Source organism: Microtus pennsylvanicus, chromosome 8 (genome assembly GCF_037038515.1).
Source record: "Microtus pennsylvanicus isolate mMicPen1 chromosome 8, mMicPen1.hap1, whole genome shotgun sequence".
Taxonomy (NCBI): domain Eukaryota; kingdom Metazoa; phylum Chordata; class Mammalia; order Rodentia; family Cricetidae; genus Microtus; species Microtus pennsylvanicus.
This window is the reverse complement of record NC_134586.1, coordinates 111227463-111244850: the sequence shown is the minus strand read 5'-3', so window position 1 is coordinate 111244850 and position 17388 is coordinate 111227463. Positions and strand designations below refer to the sequence as shown.

At 41.8% G+C, this 17388-nt stretch overlaps 1 protein-coding gene across 1 annotated transcript in view; it reads right to left on the bottom strand.

Annotated features, from left to right (window-relative positions):
- Positions 1-488: 488 nt before the first annotated feature.
- Lhcgr (luteinizing hormone/choriogonadotropin receptor) overlaps positions 489-17388 on the bottom strand; it is a 59095-nt gene continuing 42195 nt past the window's right edge. Inside the window, exons 9-11 of the mRNA XM_075984352.1 lie at positions 16817-17002; positions 13681-13761; positions 489-2120 (exon numbers count right to left, since the gene is read on the bottom strand). Coding sequence (XP_075840467.1) covers positions 968-2120; positions 13681-13761; positions 16817-17002 — 1420 coding nt within the window. The 3' untranslated portion in view covers positions 489-967. The remainder of the gene's footprint in view (positions 2121-13680; positions 13762-16816; positions 17003-17388) is intronic.

Below are 17388 nucleotides of genomic sequence, written 5' to 3'. Positions count from 1 at the left end.
GCTGCAATTAGACATATAGTTTGGTTGTTCTTTAAAACTCAACTATAGAAGTAAAAATGCTTCTAATAAATATTAGATATATTTTTTCAATATACTGCAAGGGATGGAAATAATGTAAGTTAATCATTTTCAATATTTAAGTAGTTTGTTTGGCTTAAAATTGCAAAGTTCAAGAAATAAAAACTTTTCCTTGTCGATTTAATCAATTCAACTGGGCATGTTTATTGTGCATCATTTCCAAGATCCTGAGGCAGGAGATGAGGAAGCAAAATGGGCTGAGGTGCGCTCCTACCTACTAGGTTTCCATGATCTGCAAGCTAGACAAGTATGCAGAAACACGCCTTCAGATGGAAAGTGGAAAGTAGACAGGAGACAGAAGTCTCTAGAACAGAGCTGCCTAACAGAACTCCCCACACGACAGACAAAACGGTTGGCATTTGTACCGTCCATTACTAGTCAGATATGGGAAGCACTTGGAATACGGCTAAGAAACTTCTATTTGCCATGTAAGGCTAATGGCTACCACACTGCACAGTGCGTCTCTTGAATGCGTTTATCAAACTGTTTCATGACAAAGACCACGTAAAATTTTCAATCTGTTATGAACTAATACTTTTGGAGACTACAGCAAAAATAACAAGACTGAAGTGAAAAAGACCAGAGACATGCAAAAATGACACCTTAGTTTTTCTTAATATTAGATTCAACAAACAAAATTACTCTTCTCTAAATTTTTACAAAAGTTCCTAAACACTCCTGAAATTAATGTCATCGAGTTCCAGAGGGCAGTTCTGACTGCCCAGTTCCATTGACCACCTGTCACGGGCCACTTTCTGAACCAAGTACAATTCTCCTAAAGTGCTTAAGAATAAATATTTTTCTAAAATGCATTATATGAAAGTGACTAGCTCAGGTAGACTTTTCTCTTCCCCATATCTAAGTACAATTCAGTAATGAAGTTACCACATTAGCATTCTTGGTGGCAAGTCTTGTCTAGGACAGCAGGATGTTGACAGTGCACTCTGGACAACTTCAGAGCAGCCTCGAAAGGCTTACTTGATCCTGGGAAGCCGTTTTTGCAGTTGGAGGTATAGGCAGAGAATTCCTTTCTTCTGTAAAGTTCAGCCCGGTGTCTACAGCAGCCAAATTTGCTCAGCAGCAGAAAGAAATCTCTTTGAAATGCCTTTGTGAAAATTGCATAAAGAAATGGATTGGCACAAGAATTGACAGGATAAAAAAGGACCAGTAAAACTTTGGAGTTGGTGACAGTGATAAGAGGCACTTTGAAGGCTGCTGAGATGGCAAAGAAAGAGATTGGTGCCACACACGTGAAGTCTGTGAAGATGAGAATGGCCATCTTCTTAGCAATCTTAGTATCCTTGTTAGTAGCCACCAGCTCTGGATTTTGAACTGCAAAGTAAATCTGAATGTAGCAAGCACAGATAATGAGGAAGGCCACCACATTGAGGATCAAGATGGATAATATGTAGACTTGTGAGAGAGTGGATTCCACATCCATGGGGAGGCAGATGCTGACCTTCATGTAATTGCTGACACCCACAAGGGGCAACATGGCAATCAGACTAGAAAAGAGCCAGCCTCCCAGCATGATTGGGATGGCATGTCTCAGCCGCAGCTTTTGGTCCAGCTGCACAGCATAGGTGATGGTGTGCCACCGCTCTAGAGTGATGACTGTGAGTGTGTAGACCGAGAGCTCGCTGGCAAACACAGTGAAGAAGCCAGCTGCACTGCAGCCGCTGCCGGTCTGCCAGTCTATGGCGTGGTTATAGTACTGGCCTTTGGTCTGGGAGTCCACTGAAGCAATGAGCAGCAGATAGAGCCCCATGCAGAAGTCTGCAAAGGAGAGATTACACATGAGAAAACGGGGCACCGTCAGTTTGTAGCGGCTGGTCAGGAGAACAAAGAGGACTGTCAAGTTGCCAACGATGGCTAGGATATTAATCAGCCAAATCAGGACCCGAAGGAAGGCATAGCCCATGATATCTTCACAGGGATTAAAAGCATCTGGTTCTGGAGCACATTGGAGCGTCTTGGGTGAGCAGAAGCCATAATCGTAATCCCAGCCATTCAATTCACTCTCCTCAAAAATGGCGTAATAGCTGCAAGACAAACATTGACTTGAGGGAAATGTAAGAGGTGTCCTATATTTCTGAGTATTAAAATAAATTCAAGAATCATCCTTAGTGGGCTTTTAGAGCCTAAGAAACAAAAGAAAACAGTCATCATGGCCTAGACTTAAATTTACTTGTTAAATTACCTCATTTGGTGGAATTCTTTCAAAAGAAAATTAAAAGCCTCTAGATGGTATAATATATATCTATTTAGCATGCTGATGCAAAGACTTAATGAAGCTGTTTACGAGGGATGATTTTCTTTGGAAAACAAGTTTAGAGACATAAAATATACATGCTAAATTTAAAAGAATCCTTTCTTAGCATTTTCTTATCTATTCATCTCATTTAGTTGCTATGCAAATTGCTACCAAGCTGTTTGTAGCAGCACACAGTGGGGCTGCAAGGCTGGCAGCATTAAAAACCATCCATCAGCTATTGGGGTTTCCAATGAAGTCCCTGCTCACTGTAGTATTCCAAATGGGAACCAGAAAACAATGGCAGGTTACTACAAATTTAGGAGTAGAGGAAGAAAAGCAAGGACAACAGTAAGAAGGATGAAATCCATCACTCCTTAGGGTATGAGTCTGTGGCTGGTGGAGCATCCCAACCCACTGAGATTCCTGGGCTTACATCCACACTCTCTCTTGGGGCACTGTTACTGATTTCTTTTCTTGACAGCCCTTATCTGGTTTTAGTTCTCTCCAATACAGTCTCCTGGAATGGCCTTTTTAAAACAGAAATCTCGATAGAACATCCCCATTGTCTCAGTGTGTGGGTGCACCCCTCGCTGGGTCTGAAAAAGCATGGGATAAATCCGGACTAGCTGAACATAGCGGACAATGAGGACTACTGAGAACTCAAGAACAATCGCAGTGGGTTTTTGATCCTACTGCACGTACTGGCTTTGGGGGAGCCTAGGCAGTTTGGATGCTCACCTTACTAGACCTGGATAGAGGTGGGCGGTCCTTGGGCTTCCCACAGGTCAGGGAACCCTGATTGCTCTTCGAGCAGATGAGGGAGGGGGACTTGATCGGGGGAGGGGGAGGGAAATGGGAGGCGGTGGCAGGGAGGAGGCAGAAATCCTTAATAAATAAATAAATTAAAAAAATAAAACAGAAATCTCAACTTTACTTTGGCAGTTCAGCCCTTCTCCATGTCCTATCATTTGTGGGATAAAAGTCACACTTTTTCCTTTTGATGAGCCTCAAGGCTTTGCTTGGCCTGGGTTTCACCTACTTCTGGAAATGTTCTTTCTTTTCGTTCTAATCCTAAGGAGAAAATTCTCCCTCATCCTGAAAGACAAATCCTCAAAACAACCATTCTTGCTCTCATTCTCCAAAGAGTTCATTATTCTTTTTTTCTGCTAGAGTTGCATTTAGTTATCAAAACATACTGCCAATAAGTAATGATGTATGTTTATCTCATTTAATATTCTTTTAGTATTTTAGACAGGATCTTATTTAGCCCAGGCTAGTCTTAAACTTGCTACATAGCTAAGGTTGGCCTTAAACTCTTGATCTTAACTCTCAAGTGTTGGATTATAGGTATGCATTATCATTCTTGGCTATCTCTTAATTTTGGTGTGTGTGTGTGTGTGTGTGTGTGTGTGTGTGTGTGTGTGTGTGTAATAGAGGAGAATCATGGATGCAACCATCCACCTTTGTTTTTTGAGATGGGGACTTTCATTGGTCTAGAACTTACCAAGTAAGACAGGCTGGCTGGCCTGTCTCACTCTTCAGCAATGGGACTGCAAGCTTATGGGACCACATTCTTTCTATTTTAAAATGTGGCTTCTGGGAATCAAGCTCAGGTATTCATGCTTGCAAGACAAAAACTTTACCAGGATCAATATCTTACTTCTGAAGTCACAGTCTTTAGCAGAGTTTTGGTTATGTTAAATACATTTTTTTTTTTGGATTGAACAACTCTACACTAAGAAACCATGGTTCTGGGGGCTGGAGAGATGGCTCAGTGGTTAAGAGCATTGCCTGCTCTTCCAAAGGTCCTGAGTTCAATTTCCAGCAACCACATGGTGGCTCACAACCATCTGTAATGGGGTCTGGTGCCCTCTTCTGGCCTGCAGGCATACATACAGATAGACTATTGTATACATAACAAATAAATAAATATTTTTTTTAAAAAAGAAACCATGGTTCTGGAAGGAATTAATAAGGCATGAGAACCTTGAGCATGTATTTGATGATTGTGGGCTCAGTGAGTTTTGACTTTGTTCATAATCTGCTAGTTTTGGGAGTTGGAGAAATGAGTATAATTTTCTGTAATTTTTACCTTAGAGTTTTTGTCATTAAAAGTATTTTTTTGTTCACCAGGAGGATGGGGCTAGTTTCCTCCAAACTGGCCAGCTTTTATAGTTCTAGAAGGTGCTTTGTAGGGAAAAAGAAGTCATCAATAGTGTGACTCATCTGTGACCCCTGTGAAGAATAATAATTTCATGAGTGCAATAGTGGTTCAACAGTTAGAGGGGTAATCAACCTCTGTTTGAATTTAAGGTGTACTCTACAAGAGGAAATGCATGCCAGGTACTGTAAATCTGGCTAGGAATTTATGGATGTGGAGTTTAGAGGCCATGGGGATGAACCTACCACTATTATTTTTATTTATTATTGTTATTTTTCTAAGTGGACACAGCATCAAACTGCTCTTTAAATCAATCTTTACACCCATATATTGATTCAGATCTCAGACTTTATCAAAGAAGTTGCTTTGTGCCACGAATGTCAATTAATGCAGAAACTTACAATGGTCAAAAGTCAGAGAGTAAGTGTCAGTAGGGTGTTTAGCCATAAAAGAGACACCATGCCCACACCGAAGACTCAGAAACCATCATGGAAGAGTGGATGGAAAGATTTTAGTAGCCAGAGTTTGGAGAGGAACAGAATGGGCAGTATCTTCTGGATATTGCAGGACAACTGACCTCATGAACTCACAGCAGCTGTGGCTTCTTGCTTAAGATCTGCAGAAGTTAACAGTCCTGTACGGAGAGCTGCATAATATCTTTACAAGGTCCAGCACTGTATGGAGTGGTGAGTGGCTCATAAGCCCAGACTCCTGGGGATCTTTGGACAGTTAATGGCTTCTGGGAAAGGGAACACCACTTTTCTGTAAGAATCTGGATCCTGGTACATCAGTCATGCCTCCAGTGAATAGCCCCACATCTATGAATGTGTAGCCAACACACACTAGATTCAGTAAGTTATTTTAAAAAGGCATAAAATTAGAGGAGATGGGAGACAGACATAGGGAGATTTGGGGGAAGGAGTAGGTGTGGATATGATCAAAACACATTATATGAAATTCCCAAACAATTAATTAAAAATATTTTTTAAAGTATTTTTCCCTACTCTTAAAACCTTTCATATGTACTTGGAAGTTCTACCTAATTCACTAAACTGATGAGAATATATCTAAGGCATTCAGTACCGAAGGGAATACGTAGGTTTTTTTTTGTTTTTGTTTTTAAAAAAAGATGCGAAAATGCCCAATAAGGGAAAGGACTGTGGCCACACAAGGCACAGTATAGGAACCTTATCTGTGTTATTATTAAATAACTTAAACAATACACTTACTTTTTATATCATAGATATCAATATAATTACATACTATTAGTTTTCCAAGAGAAGACGGTTATAAAGAATTATTAAGGAAACGAATCCTTCTTAATACTGGTGCTTAGAGATCATTTTATTGAGTTCCTCATATTGTTAGAAAGGAAACCATAATTAAAGAAGATGGGGATAGGCCTATGATCCTTTGTGGGGACAGTGTCAGGATTTGGCCTCTACATCCTGAGCTCAGAGATCTTTATCATTTTTCAGTCAGTGGTTTCCAAAGTGTGGTTGGGTGGATCAATGTCTGTCTGAACCATCAGGGTGCTTGTTTAAAGTGCAGATCAAAATCTAAAGGCATGGAGCCCAGGAATCTACACTTCAAGCAGGTTTTGTAGATGCCTCATACAAAACAGTAGCACAAAACTGGATAAAAATATACCAACCATTGTTGTCTTTATTTCTTTTACTCTTCCCCTCATCAAATCATCACAACTGTTTGAGGTACTGATTTAAACTTCTAGGAATTCTGCCATGATTTCTGAACACATATAAGTAAGGGGTCCCACATGTTCTGCCTCCTCATCCCCCTCCTTGATGTTTTAGTCCTACCAGGCATATGTCAGGCAGATTTTTCTCCTGGGCTAGCCTGCAAGGACAGTGTCATGCATACTGACAAAGGCAGGTTCTGCTGGCTATGTTAGGGAGTGTGAATAGACTCAGGGGTTTAGGAATACTGGCTTAGGAGGCAGAGGCAGTGACTGCTCCAGTGACAACTGAGAGGGAAAGAGGAAATATGGTTTCTTTTTTTTTTAGGAGGTTGGTGGTGTCAGTCACAGTGATGAGAATACTAGATTTTCTTGGGAGGAACAGCTAAGGCTCCGGGGATGGCTTCAGAATGAGTATCTGGTGGAGCTTTACCTTTATTTTAAAAATGTGTTTTCAGGGGCAAGCAACATAGCTCAACTGGTAAGTGCTTACCTAGTATGCATGGGGCCCTGGATTTACTACTTAGCACCAAATAGACTAGATATAAGAGTGCATGCCTAGAATCCCAGAGGACCTAGGAAATCAGAGGGTTCAAGGTAATTTTGACTACATAGTTTGAGGCCAACATAGGCTATGTTTAAAAAATAAATGTTTCCATGGGGAGCAATGCAACTTAGATTGTGTATTAATTTAAGGTAATTTGGAGGGTGTGAGCTACACATTGGAGCCTTGTCTTAAAGCAGCATTACCGTAGGAAACCCAAAGGTGATGCTCATTTGGAAAGACTGGGCAGGGCCGATGGCAGTTGCTGAGGGTGGATTAAGTCTCTCTGCATGACCACCCTTGGCACCACAACTGAATGTACTTGGAAATGTTTTTTTTTTTTTAGTATTGGAAGTTTTTTTGTACATGTGTCACTTTTATTGGTTAATGAATAAAGAAGCTGCTTTGGCATGTGATAGGGTAGAATATAACTAGGCAGGAAAATTAACTGAATGCTGGGAGAGAGTAGGTGGAGTCAGTGAGCCACTATGTAGCCACCACAGGAGACAGATGTGCTGGAACCTTGCCGGTAAACCATGATCCTTGTGGTAAAATATAAAATAATGGAAATGGGTTAATTTAAGATGTAAAAGCTAGCCAGTACGTGCTGTGAGACAATGGTTTTGAATCCTGTAAATATTTGTTACTTGTATTGGTTTAATAATACACTGATTGGCCAGTAGCCAGACAGAAAGTATAGTTGGCCAGAATAGGAGAACTCTGGGAAGAGGAAAGGCTCAGTCTGCAGTTGTCACCCAAACACAGAGGAAGCAAGATGACAATGCCTCACTGATAAAAGTACCAAGCCACATGACAAGAATTATGTGTTAATGTAAGATATAAAGTGGACAACAATATCAACATAAAACCTGAAAGAGCTTGGGAAGTAATTCTAAACACAAAAGAACAGAGTTAAGCATGGTTTCTTGGTAGCATCATTTTCTCAGTGGCTCTGTTTGCTAAAGGCAAGCATGTCTTATTTAAGAGAGGCTTCCTGACTCAGCTTTAGCTGAAAAACCTTGCAGCTCTCTTAAGAGGCCCAGCCACAATTCACTTAAATGGTGCTTATGAATCGCCAACAGCATAATTCATGGTGGTGGCAGGGACCTTGGAATGCCATAGAGTTGTGACAATAAACATGGATACCTCCACTATGAAGTTAGATTCACAGAAAGCTAAGAAATGGGGTGGATCCAGTCATCAAAGTCACAGCTGTAGTAATAAGAGCGGCGGGGCTGCGTTCCCAGCACCCTGGCTGCCTGGCTAGCTTATTCTCGAAATAACAACACACAAACTGTATTCATTTAATCACTGCTTGGCCCATTTCTATCTAGCCTCTTCTAGGCTAATTCTCACATATTAATTTCTAATCATCTGTGTAGCGCCCCTAGGTGCGCTTACCGGGAAGATTCTAGCCTATGTCCATCCTGGGTTGGAGCTTCATTGCGTGCGTCTGCCTGGGAGCTGGGAGCATGGCGTCTCCCTGAGGCGTCTGCTCCCGAGAGGAGAGCTGTGGAATCTGAGCTCACTTCCTCTTCCTCCCAGTGTTCTGTTCTGTTTACTCCTCCCACCTATCTTCTAACCAATGAGGGCCAAGCAGTTTCTTTTTATTTAACCAATGACCTTCCTCCATCATTTCCCCTTTTTCGGTTTAAACAACAACAACAAAAAGGCTTTAACTTTAACATAGCAAAATTACATATAACAAAACAGCTATCAAGTAAAAGTTACAATAATCTTTATCATAACTAAGGAAAACTATAACTATAACTAACTATTCTTAACTCCATCAAAGACTCCAGAAAGATACAATACTACCTAAGCAAACAAGAAAAAAGCAACTTTTAAAACTCTAGAAATGACAGAGACATCTCGCTGCCTGGACAGTCAGCCAAAGTTCCTCTGTACCGTTGGGGCATCCATCTTCAGCCTACAGGCCCATGGTATCCAGCAGACATTTCCATAAAGCAGGAAAATTCAAAGTCAGTTCAGTCACTATCTGTTGTGTCCTGCAGAATGTCTCGCAGACTCTTTCATGAATCAGGAACCCCGAAAGATCATCTCATCTTAGGCAAGTTCAGTAGTCCTCTCTCTGTGGGTTCTCTGTGTCCAGTTTATGCAATAGTCCAGGCAAGAGCAGTTTCTTGCCCAAATGGCTATCAAACTCCATAAGGAGCCTCTTCAATGACCATCTTCCTCTTGAAGTAGATTGGTGCTGCCAGGAGCAGAGTGTCTCATTGTCATGAAAAGTCCTAAGTTATTAAAACATTTAAAATGCCATATTCTATAATCTTTGAAAAATATGAAGAATGCCTATCTAAAATATATCTACGCACATCTAGAAAATATTAACTAACATGACTACAAACTTGACTATTATTTATGATTATCCATCAACAACCTATATTTCCTAATTATACATTACATTTTAATAATGAACTACACAATCACAATACCTTAATCAATATCAGAAATACATATACATATAACAAAATTGACCGTAAATCTCTATCAATAAAGCAAAATCTATACTAATGCAAATTATTCATACCTATATCATATCCCCCTTTAAATGTAAAAGAACATTTATAAACATTTTTTGGGAACATGGGCACAGTTATTTCTCTCCAAACTGCTTCCTGCTGAATGGGGGCGTCGTTAATTAGGTCTTTCATGGTATAACTTGTGTGCTAGTTTCATCTCAGTTGGCAGTTGAGCGAAGCAATTTTCCGAAGATGTTCACAACAACCCTTCAGGAGGGCGTGGTCCATCATACCAAATCGGAATAGAAGAAATGAACAGGGTCTCATCCTCTGTGAACACAAAATAAGAAACTCCTTTCCAAAGCATCATGTCCTTAGATCCAAATTTCAAAGTCAAGGCATCAAAATATCTATGTTGGATTAGTTCAGCAGCATTTATAAATAAATATCTTTTAGCATCTATTGCTCCTTCCTCAGCATTTAAATAATTTAAAGACAGCATAATAGCATACAGTATCAAAATTCTCTGTGTATTTTCCATCTTTGTGCAGCTTTGTTTTAACCTCTATTTTGTTTATTTTTACTTTTAACTCTTTGCTTTTTGAGACAGGTTCTCTGTATCTTTGACCTGAAGTAACTGTGTAGACCAGGCTGTCCTTAAACTCTCAGAGATCTGCCTGTCTCTGCTTCCCAGGCATTGGGATTAAAGGTGTACACTACGACACCTTGAACTCACAGAGAACTGTTTGTCTCTGCCTTCTAGGCACTGGGATTAAAGGTGTGTGCTACCACACCTTGAAGTCACAGAGGTCTATCTCCCTCTGCCTTTCAAGTGTTGGGATTAAAGGTGTGTACTACCACACACAACAACTTTATTCCTTTTTTTTGTTTTTTTTACTTTAAGAATTTTAACTTTTAGTCTGCATATATTTTTAACACGCTGTAAATCATTTAAAAATTTTCTTTGTCTTTGACACTCTCTTTACTGTATCTCTCTCTGTTTTTCTGACCACATGAGTCTTTAATTTACCAAGCAATCTCAGTAGGACTAAAGCCGTGGCTTTGATGGCTGGATCCAGCCCATTCCTTAGCTTTCCAGCCTCATGGCTGAGGTACTGGCTGTAGCCATGTTTACTGCCACAACTCTATGGCATTTCAAGGTCCCTGCCAGCAAGTGAGCTTCAGCAGCCTGTGCTTGCAAACCGCACGAACCGCCTGCGTAAAAGAGTCAGAGTTTGCGTGGGCTCTTAATCCCAGGGTCGTGGGTTCGAGCCCCACGTTGGGCGCCAAAATGTAACAGCGTAAACGAATGCAGACAGATTGTAATGTATCTATATATATATATATCTATATATATCTATATATATCTTTAATGTAGAAATAGACTTACAGAACCACCGTTCCCACGGAGACCAGGAAAGCAGAAGCAGCGGCTGGGAGCACGCTCGCCAAATTTATAGGCAAACATTAGCCCGAGGTGAACACCCCCCCTTAGGGTCGGGACTTATCCCTACACACAGCTTTAATCCTAGCCACAATGTTTAGCAATTTAAAGACTCATGTGGTAAGAAAAAGAGAAATATAAAGTAAAGATACATTCAGAGAAAAAAAACTCTAAACAGTTTACAGTGTGCTTAAAAATGTGGGAGAGAAAAGAAAAGAGATAAAGTCCTTAAAAAAAAAAGAAAAAGAAAGAGAGTAGTTGGGTGTGGTGGCACATACGTTCAATCCCAGCACTTGGGAGGCAGAGGCAGGTGGGTCTCCCTGAGTTCAAGGACAGTCTGGTCTATAGAGTGAATTCTAGGATAGCTAAAGATACCCAGAGAAACCCTGTCTCAAAAAATTAAAAGTTAAAAATAAAAGAAATAGAGTTTAAAATAAAGTCACATAAAGGTGGAAAATACACAGAGAGTCTGGATACTGTATGCTATTGTGCTGACTTTGAATTGTTTGACAGCCAAAGAAGGAGCAGCAGCTGCTAAAAGACATCTGATTATAAATGCTGCTGGATTAATACAACATATATATTTTGAAAATGCTTTGACTTCAAAATTTAAGTAAAATATATGTTACTTTGAAGAAGAGGTTTCGCTTTTGTTTCTACAGGAAATGAGAGGTTGCAGGTTCTTTTTGGTTAAAAAAAAATCAGTTTTGATCAAGGAAGACCCCCTGAAAAAAATCTCCAATAGGAGTGGATGACCCAGATGATCCAACATTTCAGAGGACGCTGTTGGAGTTTCCTCTGAGTTCTACATTCAAAACAGCCTCAAGACTGTTGGCTAAGATAGTCAAGCCTCACAGAATATTCCAGTCAGGACTTGATCATAATTCCAAATTTTCTTTAGGTCCCATAAGATTATCAGTGCCCCCAATCAGCAGGAAGTAGCCTAGAAAGCCCATATTACCCCCCCCCAAATGGATTATAGATATTTGTCTTTGTTTAGAGTTTTGGCTACAAGTTGCAATGGATAATGATCAGGGGAAAAGCTAAACAAAGGAGATTAGGTTCAGAGTTCTTGTTTTGAAAAGAATAAAAGAAGGGAGTACTGTGGGACAATGCTCTTGTATACTGTACAGGTTTGTCACTTGTAGTGGTTTAGTAAAATGCTGATTGGCTAGTAACCAGGCAGGAAGTATAGGCAGGGAAACCAGAACAGGAGAATTCTGGGAAGAGGAAAGGCTCAGTCTGCAGTCGTTACCCAGTTGCAGAGGAAGCAAGGTGAGAATGCCTCACTGATAAAAAAGGTACCAAGCCATGTGGCTAACACAGACAAGAATTATGGGTTAAGATGTAAAATTTAATTAATAAGAAGCCTGAGCTAATAGGCCAGCCAGTTTATAATTAATGTAGTCTTCTGTATGGTTCTTTGGGACTGAACTGCTATGGACCAGGCAGGACAAAAACCTCTGTCAACAAATAAGAAACTAGAGTTAATAGACCAAGCAATGATTTAATTAATACAGTTTCTGTGTGGTTATTTGGAGTCTGAGCAGCTGGGAAACAAACAAGTGGTCTGTGACTACAATTTTCTGTTTCTAAGTATAAAGCTCATGGCTTCAAATGAGTCCTATGAACAGAGACTGAGACACAAAGAGGGAGGTATGAGAAAAGGAATATTATAGGCTGGACAGTGGTGACTCTAAGGAAAAAAGGGAGAGGAGACAGTCTGGCATCCGTCCTGGGTGACGCTGTGATAGCATCCTTCACTCTGGTTCTGAAAGTCAAGTCTCATTTCTATTGCTCCCTATTGAGAGAAAAAGATGTCTCAGAAAGCATAAATGTGGTCCAGAACTACTGTCCCCCCAAAAGGTACATGTTAAACTCTGAGCTGCAGGAACATTGCCATCAAGGGTCACATCCAACTTTGAGATAACCTGTGGTCCAAGGTCTCTGCATCACAGCACACATTGCCTCCACCACACTCTGAGATTGGTAGGAAGAGGATAAGAGGAAATAGAAGAGATTTGCAGAGTGTCTGAGAAGGATGTCTGGTTTTGTAGTCCTCCAGGGTGCATGGGAGGAATGGTAATAAACGTGGCTTAGGGACATGGGGGCTTGTCTTCCAAGGCATGCTCTTTTACAGTTGAAGGTAAGGGAAATGCCAGAGCAGAGAGCGTTTAAAGCAGGAAAAATGTTAGAATCAGTCAGTAGAATAGACATGTGGCTGCCATCTAGTGTATGGTAATGATGACATTAAGATTAATGTGAAGGGGCCGGGGAGATGGCGCCATTGGGAAATGTTCACTGTGCAAGCATGAGGACCTGAGTTGGGTCCCTAGAACTCTCGTGAAAACCCCAGTATTGGGAAACTGGAGACGAGAGGGTTCCTCCAGCTCATGGGCCTGTCAGCTTAGCCTAACTGGTGAGCTCTAGGTCTCAGGGAGAGACCCGGTCTCAAAAACATAGAATGGGCAGCTTCTGAGAAATGATACCCAAGGTGCAGTCTGGCCTCCCATGTAAGCACATGTGTGTGCATCCACACATACAGGAACACACATGGAAGAATGATCCCATAATCAGGAGCTCAGTGGTTGAGCTAACCACAAAGTCTTTGAAGGGAAGAACCTGCCTTTAGAAGCTGTGTCTACAATCAGCTTGTCTTTATGGAATGTGCCTAGAGATGGTTCCTTCAGATGAAGCCCTCATTTAGTGTTGCCCTTAGTGTTACCCAAATGTCTGAAAATGAAACGGCAGTTTTATATACATTAATACATATAGTAACAACTGTGTTATATTCTTAAAAGAAACCTTTTCATTTTCTTTTGATTTTTAAAAAAAAAAACAGCTAAGATAACATGTACAACTCGCTGCCACTTACAAAGAAAAAAGGTTCCCATTTTAAACTATAGAAAAACACCTTGCAAACATCCACTCACCAAGACTTTTATCAAAAGCAAATCGTCACAGCAAATAACAATGAGGTGCCCGCGGAAGAAGACAAGCGCCTGCATGAGAATACTTACAGCGTTTCATTATTTGGTTTCCTCGCTGCGCTTTCACATTGTTTGGAAAAGTTTTCAAAAATGGAAAATGAAAAATTCTGTCTGGAAGAGACGAGGTAGGAAAAAGAAAAGAAAAACAAACCATTGAGCTTTTGATTCTTTAACCTGATCATTTCTATTTATGCCTTACTCATCCACATTCTTAGCCTATCACTCCCTCAGTGTGTTCCGCACCATTGTCCTGACTGAAACACTTCCTGAGGAGAGAGCAAAGCCCCCTGCATTGTCCTTAGCCTGTCTCCAGCTTAGAGAAAATGCTTTTGAATGCCGAGTGCTTTGTGTGGGTTTGGGAGAGGGGGGAGAAAACCCAGGTAAATTTGTGGTATTGATCATGGGGTTTTCAGTGCTTATTAAAAGCTCCCTTTTGTGGTATATTCAAGTTTGCTCCTCGTCAACTCTTCTCCTTTCTGTTGACCTTGATTAACTAGTTGGCATTCATGACTTTGAAGTGTGATTGGAAGTCTTTCTGTGAGGATTCTGTGGGGCTGGGTGTGTATCTTGGGTCTTCAGCTTTTGTGCAAGACCTGTCTTGATGTTCCCTTCTCTTCTGTCTTCCCTCTGGGAAGTCTGGCTTAGGAAAAGAGGATAGAAGAAAGCTGGTGCATAGGGACAGAGCCTAAGGGAGGTTCACAAAGGAGGAATGGGAGCTGTTGTGAACAGCTCCAGTCTTCCTTGAGGAGGGTGGAGAGGTGAAGTGGCCCAATATGGACATTTCTCTGGGCTATTATTATTCAGCATCAAGAAAACAAGGAATGATTTTGTACAAATGTAGAAAAATGGGGCATCGTGTCAGAATGATTTGACCCAATGGCATCTCAAAAATGAATCATTTTGTCATCTAGGTATTAATATACGTTTATAAACTTGGACTGAGTCCCTCTAGCCCCGTGAAAGTGTGTAGTGGGAGTTGTTCTGGCTTGGTATTTTACAGAGATACTGTATTAGGAATGCAGAAAAGTCCACAGTTAACAGGAACTTGGTCTTCAAATGATAATACCGCATGCTAACCGTTCTATCTTCACAGTTAGCCAAGATTGCATAGAGAGTTCTGCCCAGGCAGCCGAGTGCATTGTCTGCGGGGAGCCTCAGTTTGCACCAAACTCCCACAGAGCCAAGTTCAGCTCTCCAGCTTCATTGGCCTCTGAGACTTAGGGCTTTATAGTCACAGAAGTACCTGTGAGTTAGTGGAAGTTCCCAAGATCCCCCAGGACAGCCTGTGAGTGATGACATTCATACCAAGCTCAAAGAGTCCTAATTCCATAACCCCTTTCTACCTAGAGGTAGGCTTTTACGTTTTCGGGAGCAAAAGGTCTTGAACTGAATATTCACATGTCAGTAATTTGAGGAGTGTGACCTCTTTGCCATAGAAGTGTAAGTAGGTGACCAGAACCAGCCTTATCCCAACAGCATCCCTTTCTAGTGACTCTTTGTCAGCTTTGCCACCTCAGCCTGCTTCATCCTGCTGCCCTACTGAGATTTCATGAAAGCAGATTTGCATATTCTCACTTAGAAGCATCTCAACCACCTGCTACCTAGGGCTGATACTCCTGGGGTGCTTCTCCTGACTCATCTTCCTCTGTGCCCACATCTTGCTGTGCTTGATCTTGAATAGCATTCATCTTCTGGTGTCTCTTGCCCCACGCCTCACACGAGTCACCTCATCTTGGCATGCTTTCCCCAAGGTTTCTCTGCAAAAGTCACCTCCCTTAGGAAGTCGCCCACGAGCCCTAGACACTACTCTTCGGCCCCGGAACATTTTGCCCCATTCTCTGTTCTGTCCTGACATTCTCTGACAAAGGTGTTCTCGCTCTTTGATGCTGCCTGTCATCTGTGAGGGCTGAGATGATGCCTTATCTTTTTATCTCCAAATCTGATACACTGGAACATGGCTAGTGCTCAATTTAAGTTCTTTGAAGCCCAGTTAAGGGGGTAGAGCTTGAGCCCTGCACGGTGGCTCATGCCTTTAATCCCAGCACACAGGAGGAGGAGGCAAGCAGATCTTTGTGAGTTCAAGGCCCATCTGGTCTATATAGTGAATTCCAAGACAGCTAGAACTACATAGTGAGATCATCACCACCACACACCCCTCCCCAAATGGTGTAGATCTTTAAACACAACAAGTATTTCCATCTTCTCAGCTGCTTCAAATCTTTAGGTAGAACTGAATCTACTCACTCCAGGCACAAAAAATACAGGCTAGTTGATCAGCTATAATAGGTTAATTCCAAACAAAGCCCGAAGCAGCCTGGTGTCGCTTCTATAGTGCCATACCTAATTAATTGATTGAGCGCATCTCTGCAGGCTGCAGTAATGACTCTTTGAAGCCCTGCTTTTTCCCACGGGGAGTTATGACCCAGGAGAGGGTTATGAAAACAATAGACGACAACAAGGCTTACTGTGAAAACAGACAAGCCTGGGACAGAGTGAGGGAGCAGGAAGTGCCACATGCCCACAACACACATTTGAAATTTGTCCTTGTTTTCTCTTCCATTTATACATGTGACACTTACTGGGTCATGATGTGGAATGGTGTCTCTTGGCTAGAGAACTCTGGGAAAAATGATGTTGTAAGAAATGAAATTCTGGCCCTTTACCCCTCTCACCCCTACCCCATCCCCACCAACAGCCCGCAGTCAGACGCCCTCTGCTGGACACAGAGCAGCCCGCAGTTCCTGCCCTTTCTGACTGCTCCCTAGCCAATCTGTAGGAGCTAGGTTTCCCTTCAGAAATGGACGTTGTTTTCCTCGGGAGACAAATAGTTAAGAAACAAAACCAAACCCCAAACAAAACCATGTTACTCTGACAATTTCAAATCCTGGATGAATTGGGTAAATCATGTTTCTGCTAAGAATTAGAACAAGTTGGTTTTGTGGATTTTTTTTGACACTGGTTTTGCAATGTCTAGAGAGATGCTCCAGCTATTTGGCAGTTCCTCAGGATGAGGAGAAGCTCATTTTTTTTTCTATCTGAAAGCAACTCCACGACTGCAGAGTTGGCCGGGAAAGTAGCCAGGAAAGGACAGGGCACTGTACACCACGGGCTAGGTCCAGATCCCAGTTTCTCCACAGCAGCTTGTATGCCTTTGCTTCTCACTTACTCTTTCTTTGGCCAGTTCCTGAAAGCGCAGCAGTGGCTGGGGTAAGTCAGAGTGGCCACCAGCAGGCTGGTGAACTTCTCTCTGGGGGGCAGAGTTCTCAGGGAGTAGGATGTCTTGGCGATGAGGGTCTGAATGGATTCCAGCCCGTCGCTAGGCAGGGCCTGTAATTTGGTGGAAGAAATATCCCTGAACCACGAAGGGGAGAAAGGCCTTTTATTGACTGATTTTACACATTTTCTTCAGCAGTCCTCCTTGAGGGGCTGAGAAATCTGTCCTCCATTTAGTTTTTCCTTTAATTCTTCATTTCAGCTGCTCTCCCCATGATCTGCTTTCCAAAGAGCTGCTCTGGGATTTCCCTCTTGTGGGCACCCCCTATTGTATTCAAGGTTGGGGTGACTCCTATACCTTCTGAATGGCCACTAGTATTTTTCTCTGCTCTCTCCTGATCTCTCTCTATCTCTGATGCCCTTCCCCACCCCTCTCTCCTTCTGTCTGCCCTTTACCCCTCCCTTCTTCTGCCCACCCTCTACCTCTCCCTCCTTCTGCTTACCCTCGATCCCTCCCTCCTTCTG